General features: G+C 49.3%; 2 protein-coding genes across 4 annotated transcripts; one reads left to right on the top strand and one right to left on the bottom strand.

The window, feature by feature from the left end:
• The first annotated feature begins 5,612 nt into the window (after nt 1–5,612).
• Nucleotides 5,613–8,590, top strand: NAXE (NAD(P)HX epimerase). Of its 3 annotated transcripts, none has more exons than XM_033200682.1 (6): nt 5,613–6,081; nt 6,196–6,304; nt 6,460–6,570; nt 6,652–6,765; nt 7,690–7,837; nt 8,171–8,590. In XM_033200682.1, the coding sequence occupies exons 1-6, from the start codon at nt 5,900–5,902 to the stop codon at nt 8,371–8,373; spliced, it is 867 nt and encodes a 288-aa protein (XP_033056573.1). In that variant the 5' UTR covers nt 5,613–5,899; the 3' UTR covers nt 8,374–8,590. The 3 variants fall into 3 exon arrangements, with proteins under 3 accessions (XP_033056573.1, XP_033056575.1, XP_033056576.1); XM_033200684.1 differs by having other exon boundaries at nt 7,690–7,854; XM_033200685.1 differs by lacking the exon at nt 6,652–6,765.
• A 190-nt stretch (nt 8,591–8,780) lies between these two features.
• On the bottom strand, nt 8,781–16,078 carry GPATCH4 (G-patch domain containing 4). The gene is given in 9 exon segments (XM_033200681.1): nt 8,781–9,543; nt 9,546–10,125; nt 10,363–10,413; nt 10,669–10,760; nt 12,672–12,758; nt 12,864–12,956; nt 13,058–13,131; nt 13,595–13,728; nt 15,977–16,078. Coding segments are annotated over 8 exon segments (1,101 nt in total). The 5' UTR covers nt 13,674–13,728; nt 15,977–16,078; the 3' UTR covers nt 8,781–9,498.
• Nucleotides 16,079–16,116: the final 38 nt, after the last annotated feature.

Here is a 16,116-nt window from a genome sequence, read left to right as displayed (position 1 = left end):
AAAATAAAAAAGGAAAATGGATGGCAAATTCCCTTTGTCTTTCTGGATCCAAATCTTATGATTGCTAGGGGCCTGGGAGTTCTAAAAACTGACTTTGTGGTCAAGTAGCTTTGGAGTCACTGACTGTCTCCAGACCTCCATTTTTGCCTATGGGAAATGAGGATATAATACTACAGAAGAGGCATCTTACCCAACCGATGCACCCTACTTCCTCTGTGAAACATAGGGGATGCTGGGCGCAGGCCTAGGCTGTAGCCTGTAGCCTGTAGGACAGCTCCTGCCAGCAGCCACAGGGACAATGACGTGCTGTAACATTTCCCAAAGTACTTGGCTCATGCCCCACCCTATTCTAGGTGCTTCACAAGTGTATTCTCCTCTAATCCTCACAACAAATATATGAGGTGCTATCATCATCCCCTTTAACAAATAAGGAAAATAAGGCACAAAGCTTCAGTAGTCTGAATTCCCAGATCACATAACTAGTATGTAGAGAAGCTGGGAATCAAACCCAGGCAGTGAGCACTTTCTAGAATGCTGTGCAATTCCACTTCCCCAGCTAAGCCCTTGCTTACCCAGAGGCAGTTGTGATTTAATACCAAGTGTGTTTATGCTCATTGTATGTGTTACTGTAATTCATAATTTAATTAAATACTATATACATTGATGAACAGGCCAGGTGAAATGGCTCATCCCTGTAATCCTAGCACTTTGCGAGGCCAAGGTGGGAGGATTGCCTGAGCCCAGGAGTTTGAGACCACCGTGGGCAACATAGTGAGACCCCATGTCGATGTAAAAGAAAATTTATCTTTAAAAAAAAATAAATGGATGAACTGAGAGTAGGAAAACTAATCATTGTTTCTATGAAAACTAAGTTGGGGCCGGGCACAGTGGCTCAAGCCTGTAATCCCAGCACTTTGGGAGGCCGAGAAGGGCGGATCACGTGGTCAGGAGATGGAGACCATCCTGGCTAACACGGTGAAACCCCGTCTCTACTAAAAAATACAAAAACCTAGCCGGACGAGGTGGAGGGCGCCTGTGGTCCCAGCTACTCGGGAGGCTGAGGCAGGAGAATGGCGTAAACCCGGGAGGCGGAGCTTGCAGTGAGCTGAGATCCGGCCACTGTACTCCAGCCTGGGCGACAGAGTGAGACTCCATCTCAAAAAAAAAAAAAACTAAGTTGGATCCTTATGGATTCTTAGAAGACTCGACTAAAGTAAGTTACTTTTTCTGTATTATTATTATTCTTTATAATAATATATTTTTCCTCCAATGATGGAGGAAAAAGTGAGTTTATTTATTTATTGAGACAGGGTCTTGCTCTGTTGCTCAGGCTGTAGTGCAGTGGCACGATCACATCTTACTGTAGCCTCAAACCCCTGGGCTCAAGCGACCTTCCCACCTCAGCCTCCCACTAGGACTACAGGTGCACCACCATGCCAGGCTAATTAAAAAATATATATAGAGAGAGACAGGGTCTCACTATGTTGCCCAGGCTGGTCTCAAACTCCTGGGCTCAAGCCATCTTCCTACCTTGGGATCCCAAAGTGTTAGGATTACAGGTGTGAGTCACTGCGCCCAGCCTATGAGTCATTTTATTTATTTGTTTGTTTATTTATTTATTTATTGAGATGAAGCCTCACTCTGTCTCCCAGGCTGGAGTGCAATGGCGTGATCTCGGCTCATTGCAACCTCCACCTCCTGGGTTCAAGTGATTCTCCTACCTCAGCCTCCCAAGTAGCTGGGATTACAGGTGCATGCCACCAAGCCCGGCTAATTTTTGTATTTTTAGTAGAGATAGGGTTTCGCCATGTTGGCCAGGCTGGTCTCAAACTCCTGGTCTCAGGTGATCCTTCTGCCTCGGTCTTCCAAAGTGCTGGGGATACAGGCGTGAGCCACTGCGGCCGCCCTCTGAGTTACTTTAAGAAGCTACTGTGGGCTGGCACGGTAGCTTATGCCTGTAATCCCAACACTTTGGGAGGCCAAGGTGGACGGATCACTTGAGGCCAGGAGTTTGAGACCAGCCTGGCCAACATGGTGAAACCCTGTCGGTACTAAAAATACAAAAAATTAGCTGGGGAGTGGTGGTGCACGCCTGTAATCTCAGCTACTCGGGAGCCTGAAGCAGGATAATTCACTTGAACCTGGAAGGTGGAGGTTGCAGTGAGCTAAGATCATGCCATTGCACTCCAGCTTGGGCAACAGAGTGAGACTCTGTCTCAAAAGAAAAGATAAAAGCTGCTATGGAATTAGATGTGAGCAACAAGATTATTACAAATCGGGAGAATAATCATAAAAACATAAATTATACACTCAAGATTGCTTCAAACATGCCATTAACTGGCCGGGCACGGTGGCTCAGGCCGGGCGTGGTGGCTCAGGCCGGGCGCGGTGGCTCAAGCCTGTAATCCCAGCACTTTGGGAGGCCGAGACGGGCGGATCACGAGGTCCAGAGATCGAGACCACCCTGGCTAACACGGTGAAACCCCGACTCTACTAAAAAATACAAAAAAAACTAGCCGGGCGATGTGGTGGGCGCCTGTAGTCCCATCTACTCGGGAGGCTGAGGCAGGAGAACAGCGGGAACCCGGGAGGCGGAGCTTTTAGTGAGCTGAGATCCGGCCACTGCACTCCAGCCTGGGCAACAGAGCAAGACTCCGTCTCAAAAAAAAAAAAGAAAAAAAAAAAAAACATGCCATTAACTGTTTCACTTTAAGGAAGCAAACTGGAAATTGCAGGTGGTACATAACTGGTGAGGTTTATGTAAGAAAGAAGATGAGGAATCCAATCACGGGCTCCATCCTCAAAGAAAAGACCCTGACCACACTTGACAGATGGAAAATTAATGTATTTTTTTAAGTTGAAATAAAATAATCCACTCCTGATCATGTCAGATAACAGAACATAGGGAAGGCAAAACTTTACCATCTTAGGGTCTCTGGCTGGGACAGAGAATTAAATCGACATAAAACAGATTAACAAGAGAAAAGCATACAGATTTACTTAATATAATTTTATGTGACACAGGAGCCCTCATAAAGCAATGAAGACCCAAAGAAGGAAAACCTAAATGTTTTGTACTAGGTTGAACAAAGAGCTAATTGTGGAAAAGCAGCTAAAATATATGGGGAGGCCAGTCGCAGGGGCTCACACCTGTAATCCCAGCACTTTAGGAGGCCAAGGTGGGTGGATGGCTTGAGCCCAGGAGTTTGAGACCAACCTGGGCAACATGGTGAGACCCCATCTCTACAAAAACTACAAATATTGGCCAGGTGTGGTGGTGCGTGCCTGTAGTCCCAGCTACTAGGGAGGCTGAGGCAGGAGAATCGCTTGAACCCATGAGTCAGAGGTTGCGGTGAGCCAAGATTGTGCCACTGCACTGCAGCCTGGGTGACAGAGTGAGACTCTGTCTCCAAAAAAAATAAAATAAAATAAAATATATGGGGAGGTTAAAGGAAGATGAGAGATATTTTAATAAGGTCTGTTTATACAGAATTCTCTCACCTTCAACTCCCTGTCTCTGGTGATAATGTTTCTTTCCTCCTGGAGGAAGGCATTGTTCACATGGGAGTTTTGTTTCCTGCTTTCAGGAAGAAAAGGGGAGGTTAGAGCACTCTTCTTATATTTAGTGTTTTTCTTTTTCTTTTCTTTCTTTTTTTGAGATGGAGTCTGGCTGTTGCCCAGACTGGAGTGCGGTGGCAGGATCTCGGCACACTGCACCCTCCTCTTCCCAGATTCAAGCAATTCTCCTGCCTCAGCCTCCTGAGTAGCTGGGATTACAGATGCTTGCCACCACGCCCCACTAATTTTTTTGTATTTTTAGTAGAGATGGGGTTTCACCATGTTGGCCAGGCTGGTCTCGAACTCCTGACCTCAGGTGATCCACCCGCCTCGGCCTCCCAAAGTGTTGGGATTACAGGTGTGAGCCAGTGCCTCTGGCCCTAATTTTTGTATTTTTAGTAGAGGCGGTGTTTCACCATGTTGTCCAGGCTGGTCTTGAACTCCTGACCTCAAATGATCCACCCACCCTGGCCTCCCAAAGTGCTGGGATTACAGGTGTGAGCCACTGTGCTCTGCCAAGACCTCATTTCTACAACAGATATGAAAATTAGTCGGGTGTGGTGGCGCATGCCTGTAGTCCCAGTTACTGGAGAGGCTGAGGCTGGAGGATCACTTGATCCCAGAGGTCCAGGCTGCAGTGAGCCATGATCAGGCAGCTGCACTGTGGCCTGAGCGACAGAGTGAGACCCTGTCTAAAAAACAAAAAAGACCTTCCCTTTACCTGTGTCTTAGCTTGGGCTGTCACAATAAATATCATAGATTGGATGCTCAAGCAACAAATTAATTTTCTCAGAGTTCTGGGGACTGGAAGTCAGATTAGGGTTCCAGTATGGTGACAGAGAGGAGCGGCGGGGAGAGGAAGAAAGTCTCATAAGGGCACTAATTCTACCAGACTAGGGCCTACCTCTTATACCCCAACTAATGCTAATCCCAACAGCCCTGTCTCAGAATACCATCACACTGGGGGTTAGGGCTTCAACATATGAATTTGTGAGGGGGGAAGGAACACACACATTGAGTCCATAGCAGTCTGGATAATTATCTTTATCTTAGTGCCTTGATGGTAACTGGTTTGTTACTCTCCAACCTTTTCCCCTAACCATACAACAGAGTGTGTTTGCGTTCTCAAAACCACTCGGGTAAACTCTACTCCTCCTCTCAAGACTTCTAGTGAAACATCATCGTGACCTGGAGCCGTCATGCGCGTCCGTGTGAGGAGACCACCAAACAGGCTTTGTGTGAGAAATAAAGCTTTTTAATCACCTGGGTGGAGGCGGGCTGAGTCCGAAAAGAGAGTCAGCGAAGGGAGATAAGGGTGGGGCCGTTTTATAGGATTTGGGTAGATAAAGGAAGATTACAGTCAAGGGGGATCTGTTCTCTGGCGGGCAGGAGTGGGAGTCACAAGGTGCTCAGTGGGGGAGCTTTTTGAGCCAGGATGAGCCAGGAAAAGGACTTTCACAAGGTAATGTCATCACTTAAGGCAAGGACCAGCCATTTTCACTTCTTTTGTGGTGGAATGTCATCAGTTAAGGCGGGGCAGGGCATTTTCACTTCTTTTGTGATTCTTCAGTTACTTCAGGCCATCTGGGCATATACGTGCAAGTCACAGGGATGCCATGGCTTGGCTTGGGCTCAGAGGCCTGACAGAGCCTATGGTTTCAATTACATTTTAAACCATAGCTTACAGAACCTATTTAAGGATAATTTTCTATTTTCGTAGCTATTATCTCAGTAAAGGGGGTAAGTATGACTAGGGAAGTACAGCGCGATATCCTGGTAAAATAGAGGTAGGGGAAGCTAATTTAGTGGAGAGGGGGCCTAAGTTATATAGGCTCGGTGATGTAAATAACAACAGTAGCTTAATTTCTATAGCACTCCCTCTGCGCCGGTTTGCAGGCATTAGCACCTATGAAGTATGTACTCGTTTCCCTGTTGTATAGGCGAAAAACTGACACCAGCAGCTCCCCCATTCACTCAGCCTCTAAGCAGTGGGGCAGGAATAAAGGCTAACTGCTATACCATATACCTTTCTGAAAGAGTTACAAAGCCAGCACTTATTATCAAAGGGCGGTTGGGAGCAAGGCATTTCGGCGTATCTGGAAATGTGTGGCGATTTGTAAACGCTCCTGAGGAGAGCTGGGATCCCAAGTATAAGGGAAGCCGGCCCAGGTGGAAACGGCTGCCCTGCCCAAGGGCTGCTAGAACCACAGGCCTCCAGCCCCGAGCCGCTTCCGGAACCCGCACGTGCTGGCCCGGCCTCTCCGGGGGCGGGGCGAGCGCCGCGCATGCGCCGGGGTCGAGTCGAGCCGGGCCTGGAGGGGGCGAGCGCTCTGCGAGCTGGATGTTAGGGGTGCGGACGCTGCTGGGCCTCGGGCTGCTGGTTGCGGGCTCGCGCCTGCCGCGAATCAAAAGCCAGACCATCGCCTGCCGCTGGGGACCCACCTGGTGGGGACCGCAGCGACTGAACTCGGGTGGCCGCTGGGACTCAGAGGTCATGGCGAGCACGGCGGTGAAGTACCTGAGGTAGGCGCGGGTCTCGGGTGGCCTGCTCTGCCGCGGGGCGGGGCCTGGGACGGCCAGGCCACCTGCGCGACGGAGAACACGAGGGGCGGGACTCAGGCCGCGGGTTTTCCTCAGCCAGGAGGAGGCCCAGGCCGTGGACCAGGAGCTATTTAACGAATACCAGTTCAGCGTGGACCAACTTATGGAGCTGGCCGGGCTGAGCTGTGCCACAGCCATCGCCAAGGTCAGTGGCACAACTCTCGACCTTTGGGAGCAGCCAGGGAGGAGTCACTGTCCCAGCCCCCTGGCCCAGGCACAAAGGGGTGGGAGAAACAGCTGGGCCAATCTGGTCTATTACCGCCTGAAACCCCGCTGAACCACCCTTGACTCTGCCTTCAGGCATATCCCCCCACGTCCATGTCCAGGAGCCCCCCTACTGTCCTGGTCATCTGTGGCCCGGGGAATAATGGAGGAGATGGTCTGGTCTGTGCTCGACACCTCAAACTCTTTGTGAGTATGTGGGGAGGGGCTGTGGGGGAGGAGGGTGTGAGGGCTCTGGGATCTGGGGTTGAATTACCACTTTCTTCCTAGGGCTATGAGCCAACCATCTACTACCCCAAAAGGCCTAACAAGCCCCTCTTCACTGCATTGGTGACCCAGTGTCAGAAAATGGACATCCCTTTCCTTGGGGAAATGCCCTCAGAGGTAGGCGGCTCCAGTTGAATACTTCATCTCCCAGTAACCACTGCCTGTGGTCTGCTCTTCCATCGTGTTTCCAGGCTGAGCTCATTTTAGTGCCTGGTACAGAAGATGCCTAAAGGATGGTATTCAAATAAGTGTGCAAGAGCCTTCTCCCCCTTCATAAAGTGTGCTCCATGAGTCCCACACACCACCTTCTCTAAAGCTTCCCTGCCCTTTCATCTCCCTGGTCCCTCCTTCCAGTCTGTAATCAGATCCTCTTGCCCTAGCATGCAGTCAACACATGATTGCCCCTCAGAGGCCAGAGTGGCTGCCCTATCTGAAACCCTTCCTGCAGATGCATGGATTAAGGGATGGGAAATTGGGTAATTTTTTTCCTTAACCCATTTAACAGATGAAGATACTGAGGTGGAGAGAAGTGGTTTGCTTAAAGTCACTGACTTGTATCATGGCAGAGCTGAAACCATAATCTGGCTCTCCTGACCTAGTCTCAGGCTATCTCACCTGTAGCCTCCCCAGTGGCGGGCAGGTAGGCACCGAGAACAAAAAATTGGGTAATTTTTTTCCTTAACCCATTAACAGATGAAGATACTGAGGTGGAGAGAAGTGGTTTGCTTAAAGTCACTGACTTGTATCATGGCAGAGCTGAAACCATAATCTGGCTCTCCTGACCTAGTCTCAGGCTATCTCACCCTGTAGCCTCCCCAGTGGCGGGCAGGTAGGCACCGAGAACAAAAACTGTCTGGTCTCACTCAGTTTGGCCTGAATCAGTGACCAACTCACACTTTCTCTAGGCCTCAGGCTGCCCTCTGAATGAGATACAATACTTGTGTCTCTGTGAATGGTCTGCAAGTGCAGAGGACAGCCCTCTCCAGTTAAGGCTGTTTGTGCAGCTGCTGGCTCTGACATCCTTTTCCTGCTCCACTACAGCCCACGATGATTGATGAACTGTATGAGCTGGTGGTCGATGCCATCTTTGGCTTCAGCTTCAAGGGCGATGTTCGGGAACCGTTCCACAGCATCCTGAGTGTCCTGAAGGGACTCACTGTGCCCATTGCTAGCATCGACATTCCCTCAGGTGCTGGGACCCAGAAGGTGGGGCAGGGGTGGGCGGAGATTGGGGCCCTACCCTTCTGACTCTTGCCCACACCAGGTCTAAAATAATTTTAGTCTAGAGGGGCAGAACACAGCTTTCTGGACCCCCATCAGGGCTGGGGAACAGCATTCAGAAGTCCCCTTTACATGTTGGCCCCATGAAGAGACCACGGCCCAAGGGTACGTGGAGCTTGTTGGATGAGAGTTCCTCAGGTAGGAACTGAGGGGACTTCCCACTTCTCTGGGACTAGGGTAAAATAAGGTGTAGAAGGGGATGAGACATCTGGCCTCTTCCTGAATACCACCCTCTTTTCAGGATGGGACGTGGAGAAGGGAAACTCTGGAGGGATCCAGCCAGACTTGCTCATCTCCCTCACAGCCCCCAAAAAATCTGCAACCCAGTTTACTGGTCGCTACCATTACCTGGGGGGTCGTTTTGTGCCACCTGCTCTGGAAAAGAAGTACCAGCTGAATCTGCCACCCTACCCTGACACCGCGTGTGTCTATCGTCTGCAGTGAGGGAAAGTGGGTGGGTATTCTTCCCAATAAAGACTTAGAGCCCCTCTCTTCCGGAACTGTGGGGTCCTGGGAGCTCCTCTGGCAATAAAGGTCAGTGAATGGTGGAAATCAGGGAGCAACCCTGGGGATTGGGTGCCATCTCTCTAGGGGTAACAATGGGCAAGAGGTTGCTATGGTATTTGGAAACAATGAAAATGGACTGTTAGATGCTAAGTGAGTTGTGCTGTCCTTTACACAATTCTTACTCATTTGGGACACAGACAGGGAGCTACGTTCACTTATCAGTGTAGCAAGACTATAAGGAGGTTAACAGAAGGAATTTCCTCAAAAGCCTCCAAGAAGTATCTTCTAATTTGTATTCAGGACCTTCCCAGGCTGGGAACAGAGAGCCAGTCAGTCCTAGCCAGTTATCTCTAGGCTAGGAGCCCAAGCTGATGTTTATTATTCATTTGGTAGTGCTAGGAACTGGCAACTGTGGGCTAAATCTAGCCCATAGACCTAAATTTGTGTTTTTCTTAACCTTCACAATATTTAAAAATCAGAGCACTTCACATAGGTCTACATTTTCAGCTTCTTTTAATTTTAGCAGGAATGCTCCTTCAAAGGGTATCTGCATTCCTATTCCCACAGCCCCCAGCATTCCTTATCCTTTAGCTGCCTGGCTTCTCTAGGCACCTGAGTTGATGATCCTGGGTTAGAAGCTGCAGAGGGGACTATGCTGACTCCCTCAACTAAGGGATGGTACTACCGCTTGCTCCTCTCAGCAGCTGACGTCCCAGAGATCAGTTTCCTTTCTGGGAGGGACTCCTCATTGAGTGGGGGTGCAGAAGACCTGCAGACCTGCATCATCCCTGGTCTTCGAGGCTTCAACTCCTGAAAATCAATCGAGCCCCACTTTGACCAGACCTTTAGTCTCGCTTCTTCTGTTTCTTCTTTTTGGCTTTCTGGCTGATGCTGATTTCAGCTCTTTCCTTCTTGGCACGCTGCTGCCTCTTCCTCTTACCTCTGCTGCTTGAGCCAGTGTGTGCTCTGCTCTCTGCTTCTCTAGCCCCACCATCCTCCTCATCCTTTACATCCAAGATGTCCTCCTCTTGATGCTGCTGTCTTTTCTTCTTGCTTCTCCGATCACTGCATGCTCTGCTCTCTGCTTCCCTGGTTCCACCACCTAAAACAGTTTCCTCATCTCCATCTTCTAGGTTCAAGTCCTCCTCCTGTTGCTGCCTCTTTTTTCTTTGGCTGCATGGGTCAGCTCTGCTGTCTACCTCCTCTGTCCTGACACTGCCTGCAGCCTCCTTGCCTTTTCCTCCTTCCTCCAAGACCCTCATCTTCTCTTCATGGTGCCACCTCTTCTTTTTCTTCACTTTCCTGAGGGACTGATTGGCTTGCTCTCTGCTATTCAATTCCCCAAGCCCACTTGTTCCTGCGGCATCCTCCTCCTCATTCCCTTTAGTTGTACCCTCTGTTTCATCTGAGACCTTTCCTTCTTGATGTCGCCTTTTCTTCTTCTTGCTTTTTCTGATGTTCTGCTCAGCGTGTTCTGGGTGCTTTTCATCTGCATCATTCCTTTCAGATGCTGTAGCTTCTTCCTCCTCTTTCTGCTTCCTTTTCTTTTTCTTTTTTTGGGGGGGCTTGCTCTCTGACTGTGGTTGAGGGGCCCCAGGGTCCTGGCCTTTGAGACGAGCCAGGAAGGCCTGCTCCTGGGCCTCTAGGCGAGCAAGCTTGGCCTTCATCGTGATCCCAAGACGGGCAGCCCTGAAACAGACAGGGTCCAAGTCAGAGCAAAGGTATCAGCGGAAATGGACCTAGTCCTTAAGCCTGCAGGGAAAGTTGATGGAGGGTAGAAGGAGTGGGGAGCTGCCTATCTTCAGGCAATAGATGGGTAGGTAATAGGAATCATTTCCCTGGGGTAAAAAGAACCAAGAGGTGGCACAGGCCATGCTCAAAGGTGGGGAGAAAAGAAGGGAGCTCAAGGAGCTGACTACTACTTACTTGTGTGCTGTTCGCCCTTCACAGGCTTGGAGCAGCATCTCATCAGTCAGACTGTTAGGGGAGATCGGCAGTTACAAACAGACCCGGTAGAAACGCTTGACCTCTCCTCCTTCTAAAACATTCCTTCAACACTGAGTTCTTGTTCAGGACCTGGCACTTTTTGAGGTACTAGGGATACAAAGATTAGTACAACACAGTTCCACCCACCATCAAGAAGCCCCCAGTCAAGCATCAGACTTAGCCCTTTCTCTTACCATCTAAGGACATCTCCTCCCACATTCCCCAAGAGCTAAAATGAAGTCTCACATCTTTGGGGACTTGGGCCCCTGGTTGTCATCATCACTGCAGCTCTCCAAGTCTTTGTGTGGCTTCTCTCCACTTGAAGTCAACGTGGCCATCTAGGAGGGGTCACGGGGGTGGACAAGGCCTTCTCAACACCACCACCATCCCTATTCCCTTGTGGAAGCCCCCTAAGAATTCATAGTTCCCAGCAGGAGTTTGCCAGCCCCCACCATTGCTCCTTGAGGAGCCACAGGGAGGCATGCCATCCTGCATACTTGAACTTGGATAGGAGTTGGGCTGCTGCTGCTGGGATGTGCAGCAGTTTTGCCCTCTCTGGCCTACAGCTGGCTGGTGAGCAGAAGAAGAGGAAATGCTCTGGTTCATCAGGTCTTCACAGTGGACAAGTGCCAGTGACTAGCAGTAAAGATGCCCCGCTCCACCCTAACCACAGTACCCGTTTATAGTACCTTCATTTAATCAGACTGAGAGTCTACTATGGGCCACAGAGTTGGGGATTCCGAGTGGAATAAGAATGAGATGGGTCCAGCCCAGATGCAATCTACATAGGCAATTATGATAGAAGTGTTGCCTGTGATAGAGGAAGTGTACTCAACTCAGACTTCAGAGAATGACTTCTAAAAATAACTGATGTATAAGCTGAGCTCTGGAGGATAAGAAAAACTCAGCAGGTGAAGGGGGAAAGGGAGAAGAATGTCCCAAGCAGAGGGAGCAACATGTGCAATAACCTGAAGATGGAAGAATGTAGTGCCTTCAAAGAAAAGAAACAGATTGGAATCTGTTAGGCTGATGGTTAGGCTAAAGTGTAGTGGTCCTGGAGAAAAGTGAAAAGAGATGAGGCTGCAGACGGCAGGAACAGGCATGCAGGGCCATATAAGCCAGTCCGATAAATCTGGATTGTGTCATCCTAGGTCAAAGAAGACCCAGTGACATGATGACATTTATGTTTTAGAACACTCAGGATGTTCTAAAACATCCAGAGTGACATTTATGACATTTATGTTTTAGAACATCCTCCACAAAAGTTGGGGTGGGGAGTGAGACTAGAGGTGTCCTTAGGAGGCTGCTGGAGAAAGAAATTAGGCAAGAGATGATGATGGCCTGACGTAGGGTAGTAGATGGTAACAGAGATGTAGAGAAATGGGAAAGATTTGCTAGGTAACATGTATAGCCCTTAGCACATAATGACCATTACATGTCATTGTAATTACATTACATTCCTTATATTGGCACAGTAGAAAGTGGAGGCCTGAAGACCTGGGTTCCAGTCCTGTTTGCCACTGCCATTACTAGCCAGCCGTGGGCTCTTCAGCAAACCACTTTTCACCCTTTTAGCCACATCTGCAAAGGTGGGATGGTCCAGATAATCTCTCAGGTCTCCTCTAGCTTCTCTTTTTTTTTTTTTTGAGACAGAGTCTCGCTCTGTCACCCAGGCTGGAGTGCAGTGGCGCAATCTCGGCTCACTGCAACCTCCGCCTCCCGGGTTCACATCATTCTCCTGCCTCAGCCTCCTGCGTAGCTGGGACTACAGGTGCCTGCCACCACACCCAGCCAATTTTTCTGTATTTTTTAGTAGAGACGGGGTTTCACTGTGCTAGCCAGGATGGTCTCGATCTCCTGACATCGTGATCCACCTGCCTTGGCCTCCCAAAGTGCTGGGATTACAGGCGTGAGCCACCGTGCCCGGCCTCCTCTGGCTTCTAAGTCCTTTGAATTAGATGTCCCCTGGCCCCCCCAAAATTTGGCAGCTCCTGACTTAAAGAGACTGTACCCTACCTCTCACTCCCTATTGCTGCTCCCTTAACAGATGGCAGGATCCATGGAACCTGAAGATCTCAATTCCTGCTGAGGGTCTGGGCAGTCTAAGTAAGCAACAGCAAGGCTGGTCACAGGATCCCACTATGTTAGGAAAGTCCTGAGAATTGATAAGGCATATAAGGCAACTGTTCAGGCCCCAGGGAGACCAGGGAAGAGAAAAAGGATGGATGCTGTTACCCAGTCTCTAATACCTTCACAAACTTCTGATACAGCAAGTTGGGCTTGGGATGATTATAACGGGTAGTCTCCTTAGAAAGGCTCCTTATCTGTACTCCATCCTGTAGAGAATTATCAATACCAGTGAATGGGTGACATACCATGACTGCCTACCCCACAGGTCCCAGGCCCTCTGTTTCATGTGCCCATCTATCAAGAGCTCATACCTGCCCAGTTTCCACTACCAAGTTGGCCGCAGTCTTGTTGAAGAGCTCATTCCACCAGTGGTTTGTGAACTCCTTGGCAGGGTCATGTCCCACCTGCCAGGGGAATAAGTATGAACTCTGAGTGCCTGCCTCACATACCCTCAAGGGTCCCTTCTCCCATGCATGCTAACCTTCCTCAGTCCACCCAGTCTTACCCCATGAGTGTCTTGCTTCAGTGTCACCCTGAGAGCCTGGGTGATACCATTCTCCTTCCGGCCGAGGCCTTTGCCTGCAGAGGACAGTGAGCAACTTGGCTTATTCTCCTGCCTGCTGTGAGACCTCACAAGGCACGCCCCCCACAGGCCTCTTGCCATTTCACACACCTGACATTGGGGGTATACTCTGTACCTCTCAGAAGACCTCCCAGCTCCTTTCTTTCTAGTACCACTCCATATAGTCCCCTGCCTTTGTGTGAGCCTGAACTAGCTTTTCCTTCATAATTCTTTTGGAAGAGAGGCCATGTCTCTTCTTCTCTCCCCTAGTCCTCCCAACCACAACTTCTTCATTATCCACAGTCAAATTTCTTCCTTTCTTCCCTTTTCTGGGAAAGTCAGAAATTTTCTTCTGCAAATTTCCCTTTAAACTAGCTTTTCCTCCTTTAAATAAAGGAGGGCGGTAATCCAGGATGATGCCTTTCCCCTGGGCAGAAGGTAGGCAGGGAGTTGTGGGATGTGAGACCCCATGGGGATCACCTTGAGTCCATCCATGCTTTAACAACTGCTCCTCAGCAAACTTCATCCCACGACTCTTGACCTCTGGGGTGACATTCATGGTGAGAAAAAGGTCTCTATCCTCCGACTCTCACCAGAGAAGAGGTGATATCATCCTTTTAAGAAGAAAGGAGAAAGTGCCCAAACAGCCATCAGTTCCATCCTACCTGTTTGTTAAGAATTCTCTGCTAGTTGGGTGCAGTCGCACACACCTGTAGTCCCAGCTACATGGGAGGCTGAGGCAGGATTTCTTGAGTCCAGCCTGGGCAGTATAGCAAGAACCCCCTCTTATAAAAAGAATAAAGCAGCCAGGTGCAGTGGTTCACATTTGTAATCCCAGCACTTTGGAAGGCCAAGGTAGGAGGATCACTTGAGCCCAGGAGTTCCAGACCAGTGTGGGCAACATAGTGAAACCGTCTCTAGGAAAAAATAAAAAATTAAAAAGAAAGAAAAAAGAATTCTCTTTCCTGAGCCCTGGGGAGAGAGAGAGGAAGGAGGTGGCCTGGTCTTTGGGGAGCTCCCTATCTGGTTACAGAAAGACCAGCATATAGAGAAGTCAAGGATGAATGGTGTCAATTCTGATACCTAAATTTATGGTGTGCTCACCACATGCCAGGATGTGCTGAGACTTTACAAAGATTATTTCATTTAATCTTCCCAGCCCATTCAGGGAAATATTAGCCTATTTTACAAATGAGTAAAGTAAGGCCTAAAGAGGTTAAGGAACTTCAAGGTCACACAGGTTAACATCTAGAATTCAAGCCCAGGCAGCTTGTCTGCAGAATCTATACTCTTTACCACTACATAGTATCTGTCAAAATACATTACCTTGTAAAAATAAAACTAATGAGGTGCTTATTAACCTGAGTCATAAGATAATGGTACTTGGTAGAGACCAGATCCTGTACTTATGCTTCAACATTTACACTGTCCTCTTGGTGTGGGGGCTACACACTTCTCACACACCACTGCAGTATTTCAGTCTGGCTGGAGTTCTCCTTTTGAAATTGTCCAGCTTAGGAAGGGCACTCTTACTGAGCACTTAATACATAACAGGTGGATTACACATATTGACATACTGTCAATATTAACTCAATCTTTTTTTTTTGAGACAGGGTTGCTCTGTCACCCAGGCTGGATGGCGTGGAGTGCAGTGGCACGATCATGGCTCATTGCAGCCTCAAACCCCAGGCTCAAGCAATCCTCCCACCTCAGCCTCTCGAGTAGCTGGGACCACAGGCACATGCCACCACGCCTGGCTAATTTTTGTATTTTTTTTTTGTACAGACAGGGTTTTGCCATGTTTCCCAGGCTGGTCTCTAATTCTTGGGCTCACGCGATCTGCCCACCTCTGCTTTCCAAAATGCTGGGATTACAGGCATGAGCCACTGTCTGGGCTTAACTCATTTAATCTTGATAGTCCTGTGAGATAGATGTTATTCTTATTTTGCAAAAGAGGAAAACAAGGCCTGGGTTTCTTGCCTAAGGTTACATGGCAAATGATGGAGCTGGAATGAGCCCGAGTCGCCTGACTCCAAAGTGGTCCTCTTTTTTTTTTTGAGACAGAGTTTCGCTCTTGTTGCCCAGGCTGGAGTGCAATGGTACAATCTTGGCTCACTGCAACCTCCGCCTCCCAGCGTCAAGCGATTCTCCTGCCTCAGCCTCCCGAGTAGCTGGGACTACAAGGCTCATGCTACCACGCCCGGCTAATTTTTGTATTTTTAGTAGAGGCGGGGTTTCACCATACTGGCCAGGCTGGTCTGGAATTCCTGACCACTCGCCTCGACCTCCCAAAGTGCTGGGATTACAGGTGTGAGCCAAGGCGCCCGACCAAGGACTGATGTTCTTCATCACTACACTCTTCAGTCTCCTATAGCTCTTTGTGCTTTCTCCCGTAAGACCACAGCCTAAACCTTGTCGCAGTAATTGAAAACTACATGGCCTGGAAGTTAAGAGATCGGCTTTATTCCGCAACTCCTGAGCACGTAACGCGGCGCCAGAATTCTAGAAGGCATTCAGTCGTTATTTGTTGAACTGAATGGCATAGTTAGGAATGGCTTTACCGGATTTTCAATGGCTAACTGGACAGAAGTGTGCGCCCCAGTCTTTCTGAAACCTGTGATCACACTTTGGGCAATAGCCCCTCTACAGTCAATCTGCGTTTTCAGACGTGGCCCCAGGTGCACTAGTCTTAGAGCTGTCCTCAAGAGCCGGCTGCCCTTTCCCTAGGCTTCCTTCCTCTTGAGGTCTAAATTCCAGCCCTCCTACCGCAGTGCCACTTGGGTAAAAATACTCCGCTCCTCTCACGTTTGCTACTGAGCTCGGGCTCCGACTACCACCGTTCGGGGGAAGGGAGCCCCTTACCGTCAATGAGGGGTCCTCTCCTTGGAAACATGTGCCAAACCTGACTTGTGCGCCGCCATCTTCCCGGAAATGCCGTTTTGTTCCTTCTAGGCTGTCGAAACCATAGAGACGTGCGCTGGAACCAAAATCACGGTCCTCCC

The sequence above is a fragment of the Trachypithecus francoisi genome, unplaced genomic scaffold (genome assembly GCF_009764315.1).
Source record: "Trachypithecus francoisi isolate TF-2019V2 unplaced genomic scaffold, Tfra_2.0 Lachesis_group5, whole genome shotgun sequence".
Classification (NCBI taxonomy): domain Eukaryota; kingdom Metazoa; phylum Chordata; class Mammalia; order Primates; family Cercopithecidae; genus Trachypithecus; species Trachypithecus francoisi.
Note: the sequence above shows the minus strand (reverse complement) of the source record. Positions and strands in the feature narration are given on the sequence as shown.